We start from the raw sequence: 21886 nt of genomic DNA, 5'->3' as shown, positions 1-21886 counted from the left end.
ACGGTCGGCTCTCACAACTAGGAAGTGTCTGAGGCCAGATTTGAACCCAGAACCTCCCTTCTCTAGGGCAGGCTCTCAAATCCACTGAGCCACCCAGCTACTCCCTGGCATTTATTTTTTAAATAAGTTTTTCTTGATATGTATATTTTTTACATTGCCACAGTTTCCTGCAGCACTTTCTCCTTCTTCTCAGAGAACCATACCATATTAAAAAAATTATAATTTTTTAAGCAATAAAAAGAAAAAGAGGGAAAAATCTGATCAGTGTGTATATGTACACACACAAAACTGAAAACATGTATTACATTGTACATTTGTGGATTTGTGTTTCCATAAATGAGATCTGAGACTCCAAGAAAGAACAACTACCGTTTATATAGTTTTAAGGTTTGCAATGGTCTTTATAAGTATTATCTCGTTTATCTATGATATTTCCTCCTTTTGCAGATGAGAAAACCAAGGCAAATGGAAGGCTAAATGACTTGCCTCACACACAACTAGCAAGTGTCTGAGGGAGGATTCAAACTCAAGTCTTCCTTACTCTTGACCCCATGCACTGTGTTGTATCCACTTATAAGTCGTAGTAGTTGTTAGCATTTATACAGCACATTAACGATGGCAAAGGGCTTTCTGTATACGGTCTTATCTCATTTGATCAGTAAAATGAGAAGTTTAAAGTATATAATCTTTGAGGCCTCTTCCAGCTCTAAAATCCTTTTGTCCAAAATCATACAGATAGTAATCAACAGAACTGGGAATCCCGCCCACGTTTTCAGAATCCAAGGCTGGATTTTCCTGTTAATTCAGGAAACATTAGGCCGTGTGCAGAGCTCTGAGTTGGGGATATAAAAAAATTTCAACGGAGGGACAACGTAACACCTGTGCAAGAAAGGACCACTCAAAAAACCAGTCTGGGGAAATGTGGTTGGGGTTTGGGGGGCGGCTGTGAGAGACTTTGGGCTTTCGTCTTTCAGAAAGAAATAGCGCCATCTGCTGGGAGGTTGTAGGACAGTTACGCGATCAGTCTGACATCGTTAGCTGTCGGCGCCGGGGTTTACTTGTGCGGGTGGATAAGTAATGTGTAGGCACCAGTCAAATATGTGCGTGCACAGAGCCTAACTAACAAGATATTCTGGAGAACAAAGAAGGACAAAATGTATCCTTAAATCAGTTTTTAAGGTCAAATTCGAGCGTGTGCTTATTTAAGAGGAGATCCTAGAATCCCACTGAGGAAGGAAGAGAGAGGAGATGAACACGGCAAGCATCGCACCTCCTTTCCCTTCCCCCCAAGTAAAGGTTCTTTATTGAAACTAATTATCCTATGCTACGGAGGCAGCCCCTAATGAACTAGCTCCAGTGAAAAAAATCTTTGTACATAGACAATGTGTTAAAAGTGTGTGTGTGTGTGTGTGTGTGTGTGTGTGTGAGAGAGAGAGAGACAGAGAGAGAGAGAGACAGAGAGAGAGACAGAGAGAGAGAGAGACAGAGAGAGAGACAGAGACAGAGAGAGAAGTGGATAGTATGTGCCTTTAAAGTACGTGTTCTTGGGGATGGTAACATAAGATACACGATATTGTGTGCAAGGTGTTTTGTTTGGGGTGCGGGTATGTGTGTGAGTTCAATCGATCAGTAAACATCTAATAATGCCTACATTATTTCAGATACCACGCTAGGCTCTGGGGATACAAAGACATTAAAGAAAAACAAAAACTGCCCCCGTCCTCGGGGAAAGTACATTTTATCAGAATGTGTATTCTTTTGTGAGCTATTGGTAAGGCTGGGTGAAACATGTTATAAGTTGTGTGAGATATGCGCTGTTGGGGACTTCCTGAGTGACTCTAGAATAATACTAGCATTTCTACAGAGCTTTAAATTTTGTAAAGCGCTTTGCTTATCTCCTTTGGTCTACGAAGGGATGTATATTTATTCTGTTGTGTGTTGGGTTCACGTAAGGGTTGAGATTGCGTGTGTGTGCTAACCTGTGCTAACTTCTCCAGGGGTAGGAGGCGAGCTCACACTCTGTGACTTCTATAATCCGGATAATTCTGTCCCGATTTGGGACAAAGCAGAGCTCAACTCCCCATCTTTCCAGCCCCAGACTTGCATAGGAACTACAATTCCCAGGTAGCTTCAGGCCGGTCTCGGGGTTGGGCCATAGCTTTGATCTCCAGGAGACCGGAAAGGGAAGGGACCTATTGCGAACTCGGGAAAGTGCAACAGCACACCAATCCTCGAGCACAGAGACTGTCGTGAAGGCGGAAATAGAAAGTCAAGGAAGTACCCAAATGAATTTTGGCCAATCGTTGTTCTCAAGGCCCTTGATGGCTAGGAAAGACTGGGATGGGGCGGGGGGTTACTCAATGAGAGCCGACCGTGACCAATGAAGGGGCAGAAGAGTTGTTGAGGGGCGGGTCCGGTGTTGACTAGCAGGTCCATAGGCCTGTAGATTTGATTGGTCTGAGGCGGGCGCCATGGCCACTTTGGTGAGCATGGGACGTGGGGCCGAGAAGAGTGTACGAGCCAGAGGCCGTAGACCCGGGAGGCCCAGACGGTCTCCCATACGCCCGCAGGAGCCCATAGTGGTGGACCTGGTCAGCGACAGCGGCAGCGAGGAGGAGGTCGGCGCGAGCGGTGCCAGGGTCGGGCAAGGCCCGGCCTATTCTAGAAATGGAGAGGGCGCCGAAGGCTGCCCCCGGGCCCACGACGGTTATAGCGATAGCGACAGCGAAGAGGAAGGGACCAGAGCAGCAGAGCGGCTGCGACTCAGGCCCCCTGCCCCGCGGCGGCGGCGCCTTCTGCTGGGGGCTGGGGAGGCCCCCGCCGTCCCTGTATATTCGGGCAAGGTGGGAGTTCCAGGGGGAGCGAGCGGGAAGGGGTGGCCTCAGGGACCCTCGCCCTCGGGAAGGTATGAAAAGGGAGCACTTCGAGTGTAACAAGGAGGTGGGATGGGATGGGATGGGAGTGAACGGACTGAGGACGTCAGGATGCTGCGGGTGGGTGGGCTGGTGACTCAGTCTGGATGACCGATCCCGTTCTTCTGCCTCCTGCTGATGTCTGTAGGTGAAGAGCAGTCTCCGCTTCTTCCCCAAGGATTTTAGACATCCACTATTCAACGAAAACCCTAGCGAGGAAGGTGAGATGGGGAAGCTGTCTGGGGAGGTGGAGGCCATCTGGGCAGGTAAGCAGACCAGCTGCAGCCCGAACAAATGATCACTGGGTTCCAAAAAGAACTAGGAAACCTTTCTTAACTGTCTTAATTTCAGTGCCTTCTCTAGCTATTTATCGTGTATAGAGCTTGCATGTACATATTTGTTAGCTTGTCCATTAGATCTTGAGCTCTGTGAGGGTAGGACCTCTCTTTTGCCTCCTTTTGTATGCTCCTTGGCTGGCATATGGTTACTAATTAGACATCTTCGGTTCCAATTTTAGACTACCAAGGAAAGTGTTATAGAAATTTTTGTAAATAAGTATTCTTTTCCTCTAATTTTTTTTTTTGGGGGGGTGGTGGTGGTGTGATGTGGGGAAGAAGATATAGGTCTAGTGACGGCATGGTTGAGTCAAAGGGTATGTACAGTTTGGTAACTTTCAAGGTTTTAATTCCAAATTGCTTTCCAGAATGGCTGGACCAATTCACAGCTCCACCCAACACTGTACCTTGGATAGGGCATTCTCTCTAGAGTTTGTTTTAACAGGCAGAGTTGTCCCTGAGTGAGACCAGTGGTTAGGGCAAGAGAGAAAGATGTTGTGCCTAGGTACTTTTTTGGGCAGGTGGGAGAGTGGAAGGTCCTGGTATATAGATAGCTATCTATATCTGTATATCTCTCTAAACATAACACAAATAAATAACAAAACTGATTATTTGACAAATATACCTGAGCTCACATATCCAGGTCAGTGCCCTTGCATAGCAGACCCCATTGTGAGACCATATCCTTGTTCCAAAGAGAAGATAAATTAATCAGCAAATATGTGATAAATGTTGGGATACAAGGAGTAAAGCAAAATATTCCTGCCCTCAAATGCTTATTATGTATGTTATTTATTAGCCCTGGATACAGTTATAAGAATAGGGACCATAACTTCATTGATATTGGAAACTCCCGCATTAGAAAATTCCCTCTGCCAAAGCAGATCAGCCCCTTCACTACAACTTTTAGTCTTAGAGAATAGCCCTGAACACCATAATTAAATCACTGGGACAGTAACTCTCAAAGAAGTGTGGGCCTTCAACCCAGGTCCTTTTGGCTTGAGGCAGGTTCTGTCCACAAACCCATGCTGAAATAAAAAAACAAAAGTGAGATGTCATTTCCCTTTAAGGAGCTTACATTTTAATAGAAGGAATCTCTCCTAGGGGAGTGGTAGATAGGGAAGGATGGGAAGTCATGGTTATAGTGAGTGGCTGCCCCCTGACATACCATTTCAGTACTATTGACTTGATTATTGGCCAGAAAAATGGCTACGGTAAAAATGAGAATCAGTCAATCGATAAACATTAAGTGCCTATTACATGCCAGAAAGTACAAAAAGATGCAAAAGAAAACTCCTTGTGGAGGTTACCATTTTAAGAATTCATGACTCTAGATTGTTCAGAGGAGCTCTTCCAGGTATGGCTTCTGGTAGTCTGGTTTGGAAGGTGGCATAAAATAAGTAAGGTAAAAATAAGGACATGTGGTCACAGAGATCATAAGGGTGGAGTGACTACTTGATGTTATTATTCGGATTGCCTTTAGAGTCTGCAGTATCATCTTTTGGATATCACTAATGGTGGCAAATTTCATTTTTTGAGGGTAGGGATATTGAAGCTTATTCATAGAAGGCAAATCCAACCCATTCTCCAGTTCACTTCTGGATCCACTTGCAAAATCCATTTGTCTAATATATATATATATATATATATATATATATATATATATATATATACTATTGAGTTAACTCTGGGTTATCAATCCAACTCATTGTTCCAAGTCCAAGTCAGAGAATTGGGCATTTTTCATCTTTTTTCCTAGGGAGTAGTGAAGGAAGCAAACCTTGATTTTTGTAATTTATATTTGATTTCATTCTGCATTTCATCTTATTCTGTAACTTTAATCTATTTCATATAGTAATCTAATCTGTTTTCTCTGTCTCTTGAGTATAAAAGCTCATGAGTTCAAAGTTCACCCTCCCTCTCTGAAGCTAGATTTAAAGATTTAAGCTTTACCTTTTTTCACTGTTAAAGAAAAACTGAGCTATTTTTAAAGATTCAAAACTCTCATGAAACATTCTACTGTTAAGGAAATTGTTCTCTCAGCACCATCTGCAAATCTATTTGTGCCAAGGGAACTTGTTATCATCTATAACTGCAGCTCTTGATGAACTCCAAGGAATTGATGCTATAGTTAAGAGCATATAAGCTTGATCTGGCCGCATCTTAGCTTTATCCCTTCCCAATTAAAAGTGGTCATCTCTTATTCCCAGACACCTGTGAGTTTGCTACTCTCAGCCATTATCACTGTTCTGAGGTTATAGCTGGGTCCTATAAATTCACAAAGCATTCCTTCAGGATAGAAAGGGGTGACCCTCATGTGTGTATATACCTGCTTTTCTTAATACAACTGATCTTGAAACCTCATCCCCATAACCAATGGTATGATTTCTTTACCTACTGTTATGAGGAAGAGATAAGCTTGGTAGGTTTTGCAGAGGGCAGAGGCATGAGACTAGCAGAGAATTCTGGAATCTTGAAGGGGGGGGTTAAGCTGGAAAAAAACTCAGGGACTGTTAGGCTGTCTGTCTCTCTGGATTTGATCCTGGAGGGTGTGGCTGCCAAGTCCTGGGAGTTTGACCCCATCCTTTGTTACTGCTGTGTTGCTGGTTGTGTGCTGTGTGTCCTGAGGAAGCTGTCTTTGTCCTGTGTCACCTGAAGCTGATTGTGAGCTGAGGACCAAGTCCATCTGGACTCTCAGCATCTTCCCCTGGATCCCTGCCTGATCTAGTATTTGCCAGTATCTCCCTTAACACCAAGAGGGTTAAGGCAGAATAGATGTACAGGGACTGGGTTTATAGTTTAGCCTATCAGGGAGATAGTGTAGGGAAATTAACTCTAATAAGAGCCTTCATGCAAAGGCATTAGATTTTGGGTTACTTTAGTTAGTAATCTCAGTGATAGGATTTCCCCTTACCCTCTCAACCTTTCCCTTATTTAATAAAATACACTCCCAGTTACTGTGGTTTGTTATCTGTGTGCTAGTCTCAGACCAGGCTCTGTCTGGTCTAGGCTGATTATTTGGCCCTTCCATCCATAGTGGAGAACCTGTCACTGGCCCAAAATATCCATCTCACCCCATTCCCCAAACCCTCTCCCTTTTACGCTACTCTGTTCTGTTCTTTGTTGCTTATAAAAAAGAATTATATCTACAATTCTTTGTCTTTGGCTAAAAACTAAAGCAAGCCATTGATCCATTTATTAACAGGTTCTATGCCATATTGATAAGCTATTATCTTGCTCAGAGAAAACTTACTTCAGTCTACCTTTGGCTGAGTTTCACTCTGCACAGTAAAGCCAAACTCCTTTGAATGGTCATGGATCTCATTTAGGGGGATCTTTGATGTTCCTGGATTCCTCTTGCCTTCATGATCATATTTCATAGGGCAGCTATTATCTGAGGGTCTTCTAGACTTTCTATGATATTTGTCTTCTTTCAAAAACTTGTCCAGACTAAATTTCTCAAATGGAACTGATTCTTCTCAGCAGTCTAAGCCAGAATATTCCTTATTGGATACAGATTTGTAGGTCTTTATTTGAACCTCAGTATACATATCTTTGTTCAGATCTTGACCAAATCTGTAGATGTTTGGGGCTTTTTCTTTTTGCTATTTCTCCATGCTTGATAAAAAACATTATGATTTTCATGTTTTCCATCAGGAAAAAAAAAACACTGGTACACACTCTTGGTCTGATTGAGGAGCCTCTGGTCCTACTGAAGTTCATTGCAAGTCCAAGGACTAGATACACCAAGAGCAATGACTTCACTGATATCATGACTCTTCTCTGTAACTTTGATCTCTTATCAGGAGCTGCCTTGGAAAGTTTCCTGTTATGTTTCTCTTTACATCTTTATGAGCCTTTGCTTAAACAATGTAGAGAGCTTCCGCAAATTTTTCACATTTTTCATTAATTTGAGCTGTCTTAGAATGGATACTAAGTATTGGTTCCAAGGCAGAAGAGCAGTAAAGGCTAGGCAATCTAGGGTTAAATAACTTGCCCAGGGTCACACAGCTAGAAAGTATCTGAGGTCATATTTGAACCCAGGACCTCTTGTCTCCAGGCCTAGCTCTATCCACTGAATCGCCTAGCTGTCCCTCATTTTCCCAAATTTAAAAACAGGGAGAAATTTTCCATTCCTGTTTTTTCATAGCCATCTCTTGGTTTGGAGACTGTATGACAGCTGCAGGAGGAGGAAGTCAGACAGGAATTTAAAAATTTTGAGTCTTGAAGGTTTTATTGGATCTTTCTTGTTTTTCTACCATCTGTATAATTATTTGCTTAGCCCCAGATTTGAAAGCCACTTCTTACTGATAGAGTGTACTTGATGCACTGAGCTGGGGCTAGTTTATCCACTACTTGAATTGCCATATCTTCTGAGATACCTCTCTCTAGAACTACCCATTTCTTCTATTATCTCTTTAATGGTTTCTTTATCAGCTCATTGCTGGTCTGGGTTCATTAGCATTCACAACTTTTTTGGGAATTAAGCCATTGTATTTGTTATAAGTGTCCTTCTTTAATTGTTTCATAATTTCTGCAGCCATCTGAATTGCCTGGGCATTGGATATTTTTTTTTCCTTTTTATATCCAGTGGGGATTGGGCCATATATATTTCTGAAAAGGCACCTCCAAATCCAAAGTCGTTTAACAATCTAGGTATCCAACCTTTTTGAGATCTGAATGGGAGAAGTTCTCTTCATGATGAAACCAGCAAGCTTGCCTTGATCTCTGTGATCTTACACTTTACACAGCCTCAAGCTAATCCTAAGTAGGTTGTATGAGTTCAAATACAAAACTGGTCAACATTATATCTTCTGCTATCTTGAATTCTTATAGTGTTTTCCTGGTTCTACTTTATTCTGTATGAGTTTCTCCCTTGCTTCTCAGAATTTTTCACATTCATTGTTTCTTATGGTACAGTATTACATGAGTATCTTTTTAATTTCTACTTCTTTGCTACCACAAAAAGTGTTATTATGGGTTAAAGGGTGTACATATTTTAGTTAAGTTATAGTCGGACCAATTCATAGCTCCAGTAATTAGCACCATTCCCTAATTTTTCAGGCTTATTTTGAAATTGTAGAATCTAATCCTGAATCTTGGAAGGCAAATCAGTTCCCACCCATAATGCTCAGGCTGCAAATTGGTATTCATTGTAACTATATTTCACCTTAATAAGATGTATTTGGGAGATATGAGAGAAGGGAGAATGAGCACATTTTGTAATCTGACAAAGAAAGTCCAACTTGGCTGAGAGTGGAGGGAAAATGTAGACAGGCAGAGTTGAGACACCCTGTGTAGTTGAGTGAAGTGGTTAAACCATGTTGAATTGGGACTACTATCAGTGGGATTGAAGCAACCTTCAGTTGCTGAAAAGCAGGGGATCTTATTGGATCTTTGGGTCTTGAAGCCTTCATGTACCTCTCTAGATTTTCTGTTGCTGATTCTTAACTGTGGTTTTTTCTTCCCTCTTTGTTACTCTTCTTTTTCTCCCAGTTGTGGATTTGGATTCTGATAGACCCCTTTCTGAGGCCATCTATTTGCCAGTTTCTTCCTCAGAAAAGAGGCCAAAGGCTAATGATGAAGAAGAGGAGAACCAGTTTTTGTGAGTATGCAGAATCCTTTTGGGAGCAGGAAAGTGATAGTGACTCTCAGTGGTTGGCATGTTGTCTAGGATCTAGGGAGGGAGGGATAGGATGATGCAATGGGATATTTGGGTTTGGGGACATTTTCATAACCAGACCTGGGTACTAGGATCCAAAGGGAACTGGAACTTCTGTTTCTCTTGGTCAGTGACTGCTCTGGGCTCTGCTCTCCATTTTCTTTTATATATCTTCTCTTTAGGGTCCAGGACAGTTCTCCTTCCCCTTCTCCCCCTCCCAGACGCCGAGGGCCATCCAGGAAAGCACCAACAGCCCTTGGGAAAATAAGGTGAAGTCTGTCTCTGTTGGAAGCAGGGGATGAATGGCAGCTATTTTGGAGAACTTTTAGGATTTACTGAATTGAGAGTAGTTAGTGCTTAATGAGAGGGTGGATAGGTGAGACCTTGACTCCTTTTTCTGATTTTACAGGGAAGTGAATAAGCGTTTGCAGGGTCTCCGTTCTTACCTGAGTCCCCTGTCAAGCAAAGACCGAGTTTCTCAGAACTCTGAGGATGAAGTGATATTGGTGGAGGAAGCCTATGCTGTGGAGAGCTCCCGACCCTTAACTCTTAAAGTGAGGTGCCGAGCTGACCTTGTCAGATTACCTCTTAGTACGGTGAGTACATGGGAACAAGACGTAATAATGGGTTAATTTGGGGAAACATGGAGCCAAGGAACTGGCCTAATTTCCCTGGTCCTTAGTTTAGAGGACAGGACAGTCAGTTTTGCTTATGAATTCCAGGTAGATTGTACTGATGTTGGGTATGAAAGCATTTCTTATACCACTTTTTTCCCAGGCTGAGCCCCTGCAGGTTGTTGTGGATCACATGGCATCTCGACTAGGAGTGTCCCCTGCCCGAATTCTTCTGCTGTTTGGAGAAGTGCAACTTTCCCCTAGTGCCACCCCCAGCTCACTAAAGATTGGAGTGGCTGATATCATTGGTGAGTGGAAGTGGTTGTGGGGCCGAATCAAAGTGAAGCATGAAAATCTGTAGAAGGAGCCTGAGCTGCCTGCTAAGTCCATCTACTTTCCTCCCTCTCTCTTACAAGATTGTGTGGTCCTATCCAGTACTCCTGAGCCTTCAAAAGAGTCAGGATCAGGGGAGGAACTTCGCCTCAGGGTTCAGGGACAAGAGAAACACCAGGTCTTAGAGGTCACGATTCCCCGGGTAAGTGAGGAATGGAGCCCTGGGTATGGATACCCTCCCTCCCATCCAATCAGTTCCTTTGGTGACATCTACTACTCTGAAACTCAGTCCTTTTCTGAGAAAGGCATCCAGAGGCTGTCTCCAGGGTATTCTTTATTTTGTCCTTTCCAGTTTCAACTTTGTTTTAAAAGGAGAGAAAAGGAAAGGGCTTTCCTTGGCCTGATAATTTTGCCTTCTTCCCTTCTGCCTTAAGACCCTTTTATTTAATCATAGCTTGAAATTGGAAGAAGTCTTGGAGGTTAGCTAATCCAGCTCTCATTTTCAGAACCTTAATGAATTTGTGCCAATCTTTTGGTCTATCATTTTTCCAGTCCCAGTTTTTTAAGTTACTACTTTATAGTTTGGGATCTGGTAGTGCTAATTAACTTATCAATTTTCTTTATCATAATTCTGGGTATTTTTAATCTATTAGTTTTACCATAAAAAATTTGTTCTGATGACGTAACTAAATAACCTACAGGTATTTTGTTTTGTATTACATTAAATCTGTATACTCCCTTTGGGAAAGATTGATATTTGAGCTATATTTGTTCCACCTAAATATTTTCCACCAAAATTACTTTGAGGGCTATCTTTGTATTGTTTATGCATTGATTATGCAGATGATTTAATGCACAGAGATTTTATATATTATTTATTGTAAAAATATTTCTCATAAGTGTTAGTTATTCTGGGTTATAGTTAATACTCTTTCATTACAAAGGAAGAAACTGAGTCCCAGAGAGGGAAAGTGCCTTGTCCAAGGTCTCTTTCATTTATCAGTACCATCTTTTATTGTAACCACCACCATTTCTGTAGCATTTTTCTGTCCAAATCCCCACAGTTCTTTCGTTCGGGCTCTTATGATACTTTCTTCCTTTAGGGTGCTCCTCTTAGAACACTGATGTCTCACTATGCAGAGGCCATGGGACTCAAAGGACATAAGCTCTCTTTCTTTTTTGATGGTGAGAAGCTTTCGGGCCAGGGGACCCCGGCAGAGTTAGGCATGGAACAAGAAGACCTCATTGAAGTTAGGGGTTGAAGTGCAGTGTCCTGCTCTCTACCTCTTCTCCTGCCCTCAGACAATGAGATGTGAAGCTGGGGCTCTTCAGGAGTGAAGGAGAATAAGTGGCTGCCCTTGTAGCCTTCCTATTCCATCTTCTCTCCTTCCTTCAGTTGCCCTAAAGCTAGATTAGAGAAATATATTCCCTTTCCCCTTGCCATCATTTACCCCTCACCCTTCTTTCACAAGTATCTTGGCATGAAGCTGCTACTCTAGCATTTGTTCTTGTTAGTTTCCAAGAGTGCATCCTGGTCCCTTTCTGCAATTCTAAGTATATATTTGTGTGTGTGTGTGTGTTTATTCACCCTGTATATATGTAAATGTGTCTTTTGACCTCTTTCTCCTTGTACTGATTCTTTTGGATCTTGGAGTGATGATTTTGCAGACCTCTTGTTTCCAAATCTCTTTTCATGAAACTAATCATTTTTGTAATTAACATTAAAATAAAAAAAATGATGAAGTTTGGATCCTGGGTTTGAACTTGAATTCTTCCAGGATCTTTGCCTCATAGGTGGGATGGTGGACAGAGAGGGTCAAAGAATTAAGTGTAATGATATTTAAAAGGAGGGGGAAGAGTATTCAAGCTCCAGAAGGTCAAACTCTGGATGGATTTGGGTTGGATTGCTGGACAGTCTTTTGATAGGGGAGGGTCATCCTGTTACTTGTGACACTTCTCCCAGCCTCTCCTATTTCACCTCACCTCTTCAATATTAAGGAGGGCATTAGCTGTGATCTCAGGAGAGGAATCGATTAAATAAGACATGGTTTTTGCCCTCATAAAGCTCAGAATTTTTAGTGGGGGGTTACACATGTATGGTAAGAATTTTGCTCCCCAGGGACTCTCTCTTCTAGCATCCCATTTACATATCTACCTTAACTAAAAACTTTTGTGTAGCTCTGCCCTTTCTCCTCACTGAAATGTGGCTGTGGAGGTTGGGTGAGAGTCAGATAGGAGAATTTTACCCATGTGTTCTTTATTAGGCTTTCTAATTTTGTTTCTTTTATTTCTTCAACTTTAAGTGATTATTAATAAATCTTATAAAATATACTTGGAGATATTGGATATTAATTTAAATCTTACATTTACTTCAGTATTCAACAATTGTGGTTTTGTTGATTTTTGTATTCTTTCCACAATGTATAGTTCCTGAAATGTGAAAGATCTCATGAATCTACAGCAATCTAGGGACGAGCCTTTCTTACCTAGGTGAATCATCTGTCAACCATCAGTGACTGGGCCCTAAATTAAAGCCTTTCTAGCTTTGTAGGAGCCGAGAGAGCTTACTCCCTCCCTGCTGCCAAAGAGAAGCTAGTTACCTCTTACCTGTTATGTTGAGGCATGAGAGTAGGATTTTGCTGGATCACATCTGCACAAATAACTACAATACAAAATTATGTATTAAGTATACAAGATAGATAAAAACTAAGTTATGTCAAGTTCTTGGCTGTAAACCTTAAAATTTCTTAGACTTATAAATGTTGGAAATTTCACCATTGGGAAATTTCATACTTGGAAAATTTCTTACTGATAGTGTATTGGAATGTGAACCCCATTGGCATGGGAGGTTCCTTCTCCTCCCTTCTTAAGATTACTTTAGGACAGAAACCTTTTGCTGAACAATGGAAAGGGCTTTGACCTATGCTTAAGCACAGAACAGGAATTTCTTTGAGTCATGATTGATTTTAGAATTGATACAATAGAGATACTTGGAATGACAGAATCAGGTCTTGGAAAATACAATTTCCACCCCACTCAGTCCTAACAGGATTTAGGAAGGGCTGCAGCATAGATCAAAATTTAATTATTTGAGAATATGACCTCCAACAGACATGTGCAAAGCCCCAGACCTCTGGGCGGTCCTGGGTTAAGCTAGAGCCACCATTGGCACAGGGAAATTGAAGGACAGTGATTGGTAGATGTGAGAACTGAGGGGAGGGAACTTGGATGGTTTCCTTAAAGATAGAGGGGGTCTGAGGACTGAGGGGGGTGGTGGGAGAGTTTTGGCTCTGAGTGGTTGGAGAGGTGCTCTGAGAAGCTTGCTCTGAAGGAAGCTGAAGGTGGGGGCCTCTGAGACTGTTTCTCCATTTTGGTCACGTGAGTAATAGGGACTGATCTCTTTTCTTTGCCCCAGCTATCTAAGGGCTTGGGCCCTTTGGCCCAGCCTAAACAGAAGGGGTATTTAAGCCCTATTCCCTTCTCTCTCCCTCTCTCTCTCTATCTCTAATTCCTTTCTTCCTCCTGTCTGTAATTAAACTCTATAAAAGGTTGACGGCTGATTTGAGTTTTCATTTAGGAATTACATAGCTGAATTCCTTGGCGATCTTAAATTAATATATATCAGTCTTTTAAAAGTGATTTCCTTGTCACATGGCTAGGGTCATCATTGTCTGGGACCATCGAGGAATAATCATAGTATCATTTGGCATTTGATTTGGGCTTTAAAAGGTGGGTAACATTTCAGAAGGGGGTGCTGGGAGTGTTAGTCAAAATCGGCTAACTGGAATAAGAAGGGTTGGGACCTTTCATCCAAACTCCTTCCCCATGGGCCTTCCCCCAGCAGCTGAGAGAGGCTGCTCTGGTGAAATATTTCTGTTTGAGATCAAGTCCCTGGAGGCTGTGGAATGGAACAAATGGCCTGTGGGAATCCATCGTCTCACAACCCTTGCATCTAGCTCCCTTCAAATTAGAGAGGGGACCTGGCCAGGACTATTGAACTCCTAAGCTCAGCTTTGCTCCACTTCCTACCAGCTTTGAAGGCGGGGAAAGGAAAGGGGCTGGAAGGGACTTTGGAGTCAACTGGGCCAACGCCTTGAGAGGCGAGGGGCTTGTCCGGCACAATCATTTGTTAGGCTTCTATTGGGTGCCAGGCCCTGGGCCAAGAAGCAACTCGCTGCTTTTCGGAGGTGGGGAGGGAATGGGGAAGAAGGGAGAGGGAGTAAGATCTTTAGCCACTCAGCTCAGAGAAGCAGGGGAAGCCTCGGGCAAGGTTGCAAGCCCGCCTCCCTTGTTGCTATAGTAACTAACCACGTGTTCGGGGCCAGATACTATCACGTGATGTGAGCTCGGCACGCTCCGCCCCTGGGTCATGTGATCTGCGCGTAGGTATCATGGCGGTGGCAGCAGTGCATTTCGGAGCCTAAGCACTTCGGGGTATCAGTGACGGCGACAGCAGACCTGGTGGGCGCTGGGAACTGTGCGCCGGTCGGGGTGAGAGGACTTCCTAGACCAAAAGAGAGGGCGGTTTGGAGCGCCGCTACCCTGTAGGCTAGAATGGCTCACAGAACTACATCCTTATACCCGAACCTCTTGCAAACTTAGCTTGTTTGGATCCCCTTCTCTTGTTTGGATCCCTCTTTCGAGTCCTCCATGAGCCTTTGCTTGTCTTGGGCTTCGGATATGCTCCCACCCCCCAACTACAGCCCCTCCCATGGTGCTGGGCTCGCCTTCTGTTTCCCTGTCCGGTTTGCAGTGACCACATGAACATGTTTTGTGTGTACCTTCTCAGGTCAGGTGAATAGGGGCCCGGGATGCTGGAGGCCAGACCATGGTGGAGGTCTGGCCTTACAAACTAGGGAAATGGCTCAATTAGTTTGATTCCATGAGCCTCCTTTTTTTTTTTACTTGTAAGATGAGCATAGTGATAATACCTCTTGAGGTTGTGAGAATAAAATAAAAGCCACATATAAAACACTTCTATTAAACATAAGCAGGCATTTCCCCTGAATCTTTTTTTACCTACATAAGAGACACTGGAATTTTTCATATGAAGGCTTATTAAGAGTTGTGGGCTAAGGATCAGGGAATCTGGGTTCTAGCCCTTGTTTTTTCATTTATTTTTATGACTTTAAACAAGTCATTCCATTTCTCAGGGTCTCAGGATTTTTCTTTGTAAAAAGCAGAGGATCATCAATTTAGAGCCAATGGAGATTTTAAAAGGGGTTCGATTTTTTTTATCCAAGGCTTTTTCTATTTCTTTCTTTGTGTCTTCTACATGATGAATATATGTATTCCTATTCCCTCCAGGTAAATTGGTTGGGCCTGACAGTGGGCTGGGCAAGTAACCATATAGAGAGCCAGCTGAGAGGCAACCATGTCTGGGCTGCTGGGTCAGCCCGACACAACCCCATTTCTCAGCCAAGCAGATGACACAGAAGAAGAAAAAGGGAGTCTGGGGGCTGGCAAGACTGCAAGTTTTGGGGGCGCAGAGCCCCAGGACAGAGAAAATCCAGATGGGGAAGGGCTACATTTGATAACAGGCATCTCCCCCGGACATGCAACTTTGATCGTGGGTGTACTTTGCTATATCAACCTTCTTAACTACATGGACCGATTTACTGTGGCAGGTAATTAATTTGGAGGGACTTTTGTAACAGAACACAATCTTTGAAGGTTGTTGTTTGTTTAGTTGTTTTTCAGTTGTGTCTGACTCTTTGTGACTCCATTTGGGATTTTCTTGGCAGAGATACTGAATGGTTTGCATTTCCTTCCCTGGCTCATTTTACAGATGAGGAAACTGAATTAAACAAGTAGTAAGTGTCTGAGGCCAGATTTGAACTCAGAAAATGATTTTTTCTGACATTAGGCCTGACACTTTATCCACATTGTCATCTAGCTGCCCATCCTTGATGGTAGCAACTACTTAATTTCTGTTTTTTTTATCTTGAACACTTTCTACATAATGGTGATTAATAAATGTTGAGCCAATTTTGAGGCAGCCAAGAAAAGACATGAGACTCTTGGAAATGATTCCAGTGCTGGGAAGAAGCGGGAGATAAGTTTTATTTGAAGGATATTTTCTTTCCCTCACCATTTCCCTTCTACTATACTGTCTTTTCAGGTGTTCTTCCAGACATTGAACAATTCTTTGTTATTGGTGACAGTAGCTCTGGCCTCATCCAGACTGGTGAGTGGGGTTTTGTCCCTGAGATTAGCGGCTTCCAATCAGAGAAAGACTGTTTCTGAAGTCTGAGAGAATTTTTTTCCCCTCTCTGACTCTTTCTTTGATATGTGTTTTTTGGGTGGGAAGACAAGGCAAGCTGATAAAGAGAGTTTAATCCTTCTGTCTCTTCTCCAGTGTTCATTTCCAGTTACATGGTACTGGCTCCTGTATTTGGCTACTTGGGTGACAGATATAACAGGAAGTACCTCATGTGTGGTGGCATTGCCTTCTGGTCATTGGTGACTCTGGGTTCTTCATTCATCCCTAGAGAGGTGAATTTTTTTTGTTCTGGCCCACTCTCAAAATACAACTACAATAAACTAATGTGTTACTTAAATAGTTGTCTGTCTTTGTTTACTCTTTTACCTGAGAGCATTAAGGCTATAGAGACATTCATTCTTTCCCACCCTTACCCTTTGTTTTTTTTCCCTCTGCTTATACTCTAAATGTAGACATTACCCAAGTTTCTCTCCTTGACTCTCTTTTCTTCTCTTTGTGTTTTCTCTCTTAGTGAACCAGATTACCTAACGTGGTTTTACCTGTCATTTCTATGTAGATAATTTCTAAGTCAATGTTTTGGGTAGATTTTGTTAATTTTGTTTTGCCAAGAAACTTGGAGAACCAGGGAGGTCATTATGGGCTTTGTGAAATTCTCTGAGGTGGAGAAAGACCAATATTTGCCTTTTTTCTTTTCCTAGAGGTTTTGGCTGCTTCTCTTTACTCGGGGACTGGTAGGTGTTGGGGAGGCCAGTTATTCTACCATTGCCCCTACTCTCATTGCGGACCTCTTTGTGGCTGATCAGCGGAGTCGAATGCTCAGTGTCTTTTACTTTGCCATCCCTGTGGGCAGGTGAGGTCCTGGGGAAGAGGAAGTTGGAGGAACTAGGGATCTATCTTCTAGTATGGAAGATGGGTTTTCAGGCCTGGAAAACAAGAGATAAAAAACTAGCCTGGGTTGAGATTCTAATCTTATCTGGAGAGAGCAGAGGCTTATGTGTGGTGTATCCTCTAACTTGCATCCCACAATCTTTTATCCAGTGGTCTGGGTTATATCGCAGGATCAAAGGTGAAGGATGTGGCTGGCGATTGGCACTGGGCACTCAGGGTGAGTCTTCCATCAGAGATGGAGAGGGTATACAAATCATCCTTCCTGAGCCTTGTTACTCTCTTTTGGCCCTCTTCCAAAGTTTATCTCACCAGTAGGATATTGGGGGGAGGGAATGCTGTCTAGCCTCCAGCTGGTCCTGAGGTAAGGGGACTATTCTCACGATGCCCTATGTTCTTAGGTCACCCCAGGCCTTGGGATGGTAGCAGTGTTACTGCTGTTTCTGGTGGTGAGGGAACCACCTCGTGGAGCTGTGGAACGATATTCAGACACCCCTCCCTTAAGCCCCACATCTTGGTGGGCTGATCTACGGGCTCTGGCACGGAAGTGAGTCCTGGAACTTTTTGTATAACCCTTGACTCATACCACTTGAACTCCTTTAATTCTTTGAGGAAGATTGTATATACTTCTTGTAAAATGAAATAGGAGAGCATCCTTTGTTGACTGACTCTTACTTATGGGAAGTATGAGCCATGAGACCTTAACACCCCCTTCCATCTAGTGGCTGGATAACTAAATTACAGTCTGGGTATTGGGGAGGAAAGAAGCAACTTCATTCTATGTCTGTTTGCCTTGTAAGGATAAATGTTGCTTGTATCAAATAGTCTCTTGCTCTCTTTTAGAGTCTTCCCTTTCTCACTCCCTATTAGTTAACTTTTTCCCTTGCCCTAAGTGCTGTTGAGGGATGATGGGAGATGACAGTTTTGTACTTTGATCTCCTTTCTGCTATAGTCCCAGTTTTGTACTCTCTTCCTTGGGATTCACGGCTGTGGCCTTTGTCACGGGGTCTCTGGCATTGTGGGCGCCAGCATTCCTGCTTCGTGCTCGAGTAGTCTTAGGAGAGACCCCACCCTGCCTCCCTGGAAAGTCTTGCTCCTCTTCAGACAGGTACCAAGAAGGAATCTCAGTGGGGAGGAGATATGGAAGGGTCTTTGGATAAGAATGAATGATCCATCTTTCTTCCCCTGAAAAACTCTAGTGGATTTATATATTTGTGGGAGATAGGTAAAAAGGGACAACAAGGATCAGGTGTCAGATTTGGGCATCCAGTCATAGTAGCTGAAGAAGGGAATGATTAGGGACAAGATATTGCAAGTATTTGATACTAGGGAACCAGGTAGTCTCTGGGACTAGGAAGGTTCAGGAGACTTACTGAGAAATCCAGCTGGGGTTTTGGGAAAATTGAAGGTTTAAAAAGTAGGAGACAAAAAAATAATGAAAAAAGTAGGCAACAACTATGAAAGAGTGGAAGGAAACATGAATTCAGAACAACTGGATTAGAATTTTGCCTTATGTTTTCTACATTCACTTCTTTCTTTTAGCCTAAGTGTCCTCATCTGTAGAATGAGAATGGATTTGCTCATTTAAGAGTTAAACTAAAGCTCTACAGAAATGACACCTGTTAGTGAAGGATAAAATTTCTGGAGATGAAAGCCAAGGCCTGGTGGGTGGGTCCAGGGAGAAGTCACAGTTTCCAGAGACTGATATGGCTCATTGAAGCCAGGAGTGGGAGATCTCACTCTACCTGGTGGCAGCTTCATCCCAGCCTTTAGACCCAGTCCTACTTGAACTTGGGAAAGTCTCAAGGAAACTTTTACACTAATGTTAGGTCATAGGCCATTAAGCTCTCCTAAGTTTGACTCTTTTCTCTCTCCCAGTCTCATCTTTGGGGTGATCACCTGTGTGACTGGGATTCTGGGTGTGGCCTCTGGGGTGGAGATCAGCCGCTGTCTACGCCGAACCAACCCCAGGGCTGATCCCTTGGTCTGTGCAGCTGGATTGCTGGGCTCTGCCCCATTTCTGTTCCTGGCCTTGGCTTGTGCCCAGGATAGCATTATAGTTACCTATGTGAGTGTCCTCAATTTTCCCTCATCTCTTGATGCCACCTCCCTATCCCTAACACACTCACACACAGCCCTCCCTCAGAAATAACCCTGAGCTTGCATAGCTGGGTGGGTGGGTGGGGCAGTGAAACTCATGGTCCCCAGTCTCAATCTCACACCCCCTAAGTGGGTCAAGAAAAAGTAGAAAGAAAGATCTCAGAGAACTGCTAATATTTCCAGAATACTTCCTGATGTCCAATTTATCTCCTCAGGTTTTCATCTTCATTGGAGAGCTTCTGCTATCCATGAACTGGGCCATTGTTGCAGACATTCTGCTGGTGAGAGAGTGGGCCATCTCTAACCTGACTTAGGTGTTGATTATCCTAGTGATTAGCACCTTGGCTAGTGAGATCCTGGTGAAACTTTGTCCCCTTGCATCAGTGGCTTTGTTCTTTCTGAGACTGATCCATGACCCCAGCTTGTTCTCTAACTTGTGGGCTGCTGGTTGGTTGCTAATGAATATTGGTGAACCAGTGGAGGCCATTCCTGCTTCTAGGCCAGAACTCAAGACCCTAGTGGTTTAGGAATTTTACTTGTGGTATAATGAGGATAGTCTTTCTCTTCTGTTTCATTCCACTTCATTGGGTTTCAGCAACTAATTTAGAAAGTGTTGATGGAATTCCACACTTAGCCCCTTCCATCCTCGTCTTTCAGCTTCTCAACTTCCCATGGCACTTGGGGAGTCTAACTTTGGGTTTTCAATTCCCCATCTAGTATGTGGTTATTCCCACACGACGGTCAACAGCAGAGGCCTTCCAGATTGTCCTGTCACATCTGTTAGGGGATGCTGGAAGCCCCTATCTCATCGGGCTGGTGAGTGGGAATCTTTTTTTGGGAGTCTTAAGCCCTGGCTGGGACATTCTGGTCCAGGGCAGGTTAGGAAATTATGAAGATAGAAGGAGAGATATTTCATATCAGTTAGGTGAGTTAGTTTAATTTGAGCAATGAATGATGTTTTTAGCACTGTCTTTTGAGGGATGAAGAGCTATCCTATGGAAGGAAGATTAGACTTTTTTTTTAATTCTGTGAGGCACATTTTGGGGTGCATGAAAGAAAAAGCTTAAGAAAAATGGAATGGGCTACCTTATAAGGTAATGCGCTTCTCATTTTTGGTGTTCAAGTGAAAGTTGGATGACAGTTTGTTAGGGATGTTTTCCAGTAGGGTCATATAATCTAGAGTGTTCAAGTCATCTCTGGATGATCTTTTGTTGTCCCTTTCAGTTCTTATTCTCTGATTCAGGGGGAGAAGACAGCATGGTTCTGGGTCTGGAGCTTTTGTAGGGGGACAAGACTAAACTCAAACTATAGAGAACAGTTCAAGGGAGCATTTGAACAAATATGGAGTAGTAAAATGTAGACAGTTAAGATAATCTAACTATCTCCATCCTACACCACTGATCTTGGGCTGTGCTCCATTCCTGCCTTATTCTCTGACTTCTCCAACTGATTTATCTATCCCTCGTCTCACTTATATATGACTGTCACCTCAGTCCTTTTCCATTTCTCTCAGTGACCTTCTTCATCTCTTTCTACCTCTATCCTGCCTCTATTTACCATCTTTGTCTTGCTTCCCCCTATCTCTGATGATCTTTGTCCTGCTGTCCCACTTCTTCACAATGTTATCTTCTCTAAGCTGTTATGTTTCTCCCCTCATCTCTACTCCCTGTCTCTGACCACTGACTATTCCATGTATTCTCTTCTTCAGATCTCTGACCGTCTGCGCCGTGACTGGCCTCCTTCCTTCCTCTCTGAGTTCCGGGCCCTGCAGTTTTCCCTCATGCTTTGTGCCTTTGTTGGGGCACTTGGCGGTGCGGCTTTTCTGGGCACTGCCATGTACATTGAAGGTGATCGGAAGAGAGCACAGCTCCATGTGCAAGGTGAGCTTTCCTCTCCCCAGCTCTGGGCAGTTGAGACCCTTTTGAAAACTCCTTCTGGGGCCAGCTTTGGTCTCTGTTCCCAACTCTCCCTCCAGATAGCTTTGTCTTCCTCACTCTCTCCCCTAGATTTTATCCATCCTCCATCTCTCAGTCCCCCACCCCCAACCCCTCATTCACTGCTGCTTGTCTTTTTGTCTCTTTCTAGCCCCCCTTCCACCAGGTAGGCCTGTGTCTGTCTCTTCTCCCCTGCTCTTCTCTTAGATGTTTTACCCCTTAATTTCATCACTTCTCTATCCCCAGGACTCTTGAGGGATGTGCCCCCTCCAGATGATCGGATTGTGGTCCCTCAGCGAGGCCGTTCTACCAAGGTTCCAGTGTCTAGTGTGCTCATCTGATTGGCAGGACGATAGCCTGAGGATGCCTCCTGTTTGGGGTCCCTCAGGGTGATGGACAGGCCTGGCCTCTGAGTAACCCCAGGACCCTGGACTATTACCTCATCCCTGTGCTCAGTGTGGTACCATGACCACTGAGCTGGGACCACAGGAGTGGGCCAGTGGCTCAGGTTTGCCCCCTTCCCCTCCCTTTTGCACACATTGATACACTACATGCACAGCAATATTGGTCAGGGCAGGCATGATTTCACATTGGGGAGGGGGAGGTGGTGGAAGGGCCCAGAGTAGGGACCCTCAGCTCTCTGCAGGTCTGTTTGGGGAGGGATGATCCCTTTCCCCTCTTCCTCTTTCAGGCTATACGTGGGTTCCAGCCTGCCTTCCTGGGATCAGGGGCAAGGTGCCCCCACAGTCCAGGCAGGAGGGGTTGGTGCTATTTTTATCTGAATAAACTTTGTATCCAGAGCCTAGTGTCAGCTTGTGTCCTTTTTCCTACCTAACTGGAATAAGAAGGGAAGAACCCTGTGTGTGGCAGGTACATTCCTTCTCTGCT

General features: G+C 43.6%; 1 protein-coding gene across 5 annotated transcripts; it reads left to right on the top strand.

Annotated features, from left to right (window-relative positions):
• The first annotated feature begins 1065 nt into the window (after nucleotides 1–1065).
• LOC100015172 (protein spinster homolog 1) lies at nucleotides 1066–21798 on the top strand. 5 transcript variants are annotated; one of them, XM_016424204.2, is made up of 13 exons: nucleotides 9940–10058; nucleotides 15164–15483; nucleotides 15978–16043; nucleotides 16215–16351; nucleotides 16778–16929; nucleotides 17118–17184; nucleotides 17366–17511; nucleotides 17917–18072; nucleotides 18843–19032; nucleotides 19280–19345; nucleotides 19782–19880; nucleotides 20773–20944; nucleotides 21245–21798. In XM_016424204.2, exons 2-13 carry the CDS (start codon nucleotides 15231–15233, stop codon nucleotides 21337–21339), a joined length of 1599 nt encoding a protein of 532 aa, XP_016279690.1. In that variant the 5' UTR covers nucleotides 9940–10058; nucleotides 15164–15230; the 3' UTR covers nucleotides 21340–21798. The 5 variants fall into 5 exon arrangements, with proteins under 5 accessions (XP_007499524.1, XP_056661489.1, XP_016279690.1 ...); XM_007499464.3 differs by lacking the exon at nucleotides 9940–10058 and adding an exon at nucleotides 14174–14347; XM_001369281.5 differs by lacking the exon at nucleotides 9940–10058 and adding an exon at nucleotides 14183–14317.
• Nucleotides 21799–21886: the final 88 nt, after the last annotated feature.

Source organism: Monodelphis domestica, chromosome 7 (assembly GCF_027887165.1).
Source record: "Monodelphis domestica isolate mMonDom1 chromosome 7, mMonDom1.pri, whole genome shotgun sequence".
Lineage (NCBI taxonomy): Eukaryota > Metazoa > Chordata > Mammalia > Didelphimorphia > Didelphidae > Monodelphis > Monodelphis domestica.
The sequence above is the reverse complement of the archived record's forward strand: the minus strand, read 5'-3'. Positions and strand labels throughout refer to the sequence as shown.

What these genes read in the sequence shown, in the direction of transcription:
- LOC100015172 (XM_016424204.2), top strand. Translation starts at nt 15,231, where the DNA reads ATGTCTGGGCTGCTGGGTCAGCCCGACACAACCCCATTTCTCAGCCAA. An exon ending in ATTGGCACTGGGCACTCAGG is followed by an intron (nt 17,185 to 17,365) that starts GTGAGTCTTCCA and finishes CTATGTTCTTAG; the next exon opens with GTCACCCCAGGCCTTGGGAT. An exon ending in GCCCCTATCTCATCGGGCTG is followed by an intron (nt 19,881 to 20,772) that starts GTGAGTGGGAAT and finishes TCTCTTCTTCAG; the next exon opens with ATCTCTGACCGTCTGCGCCG.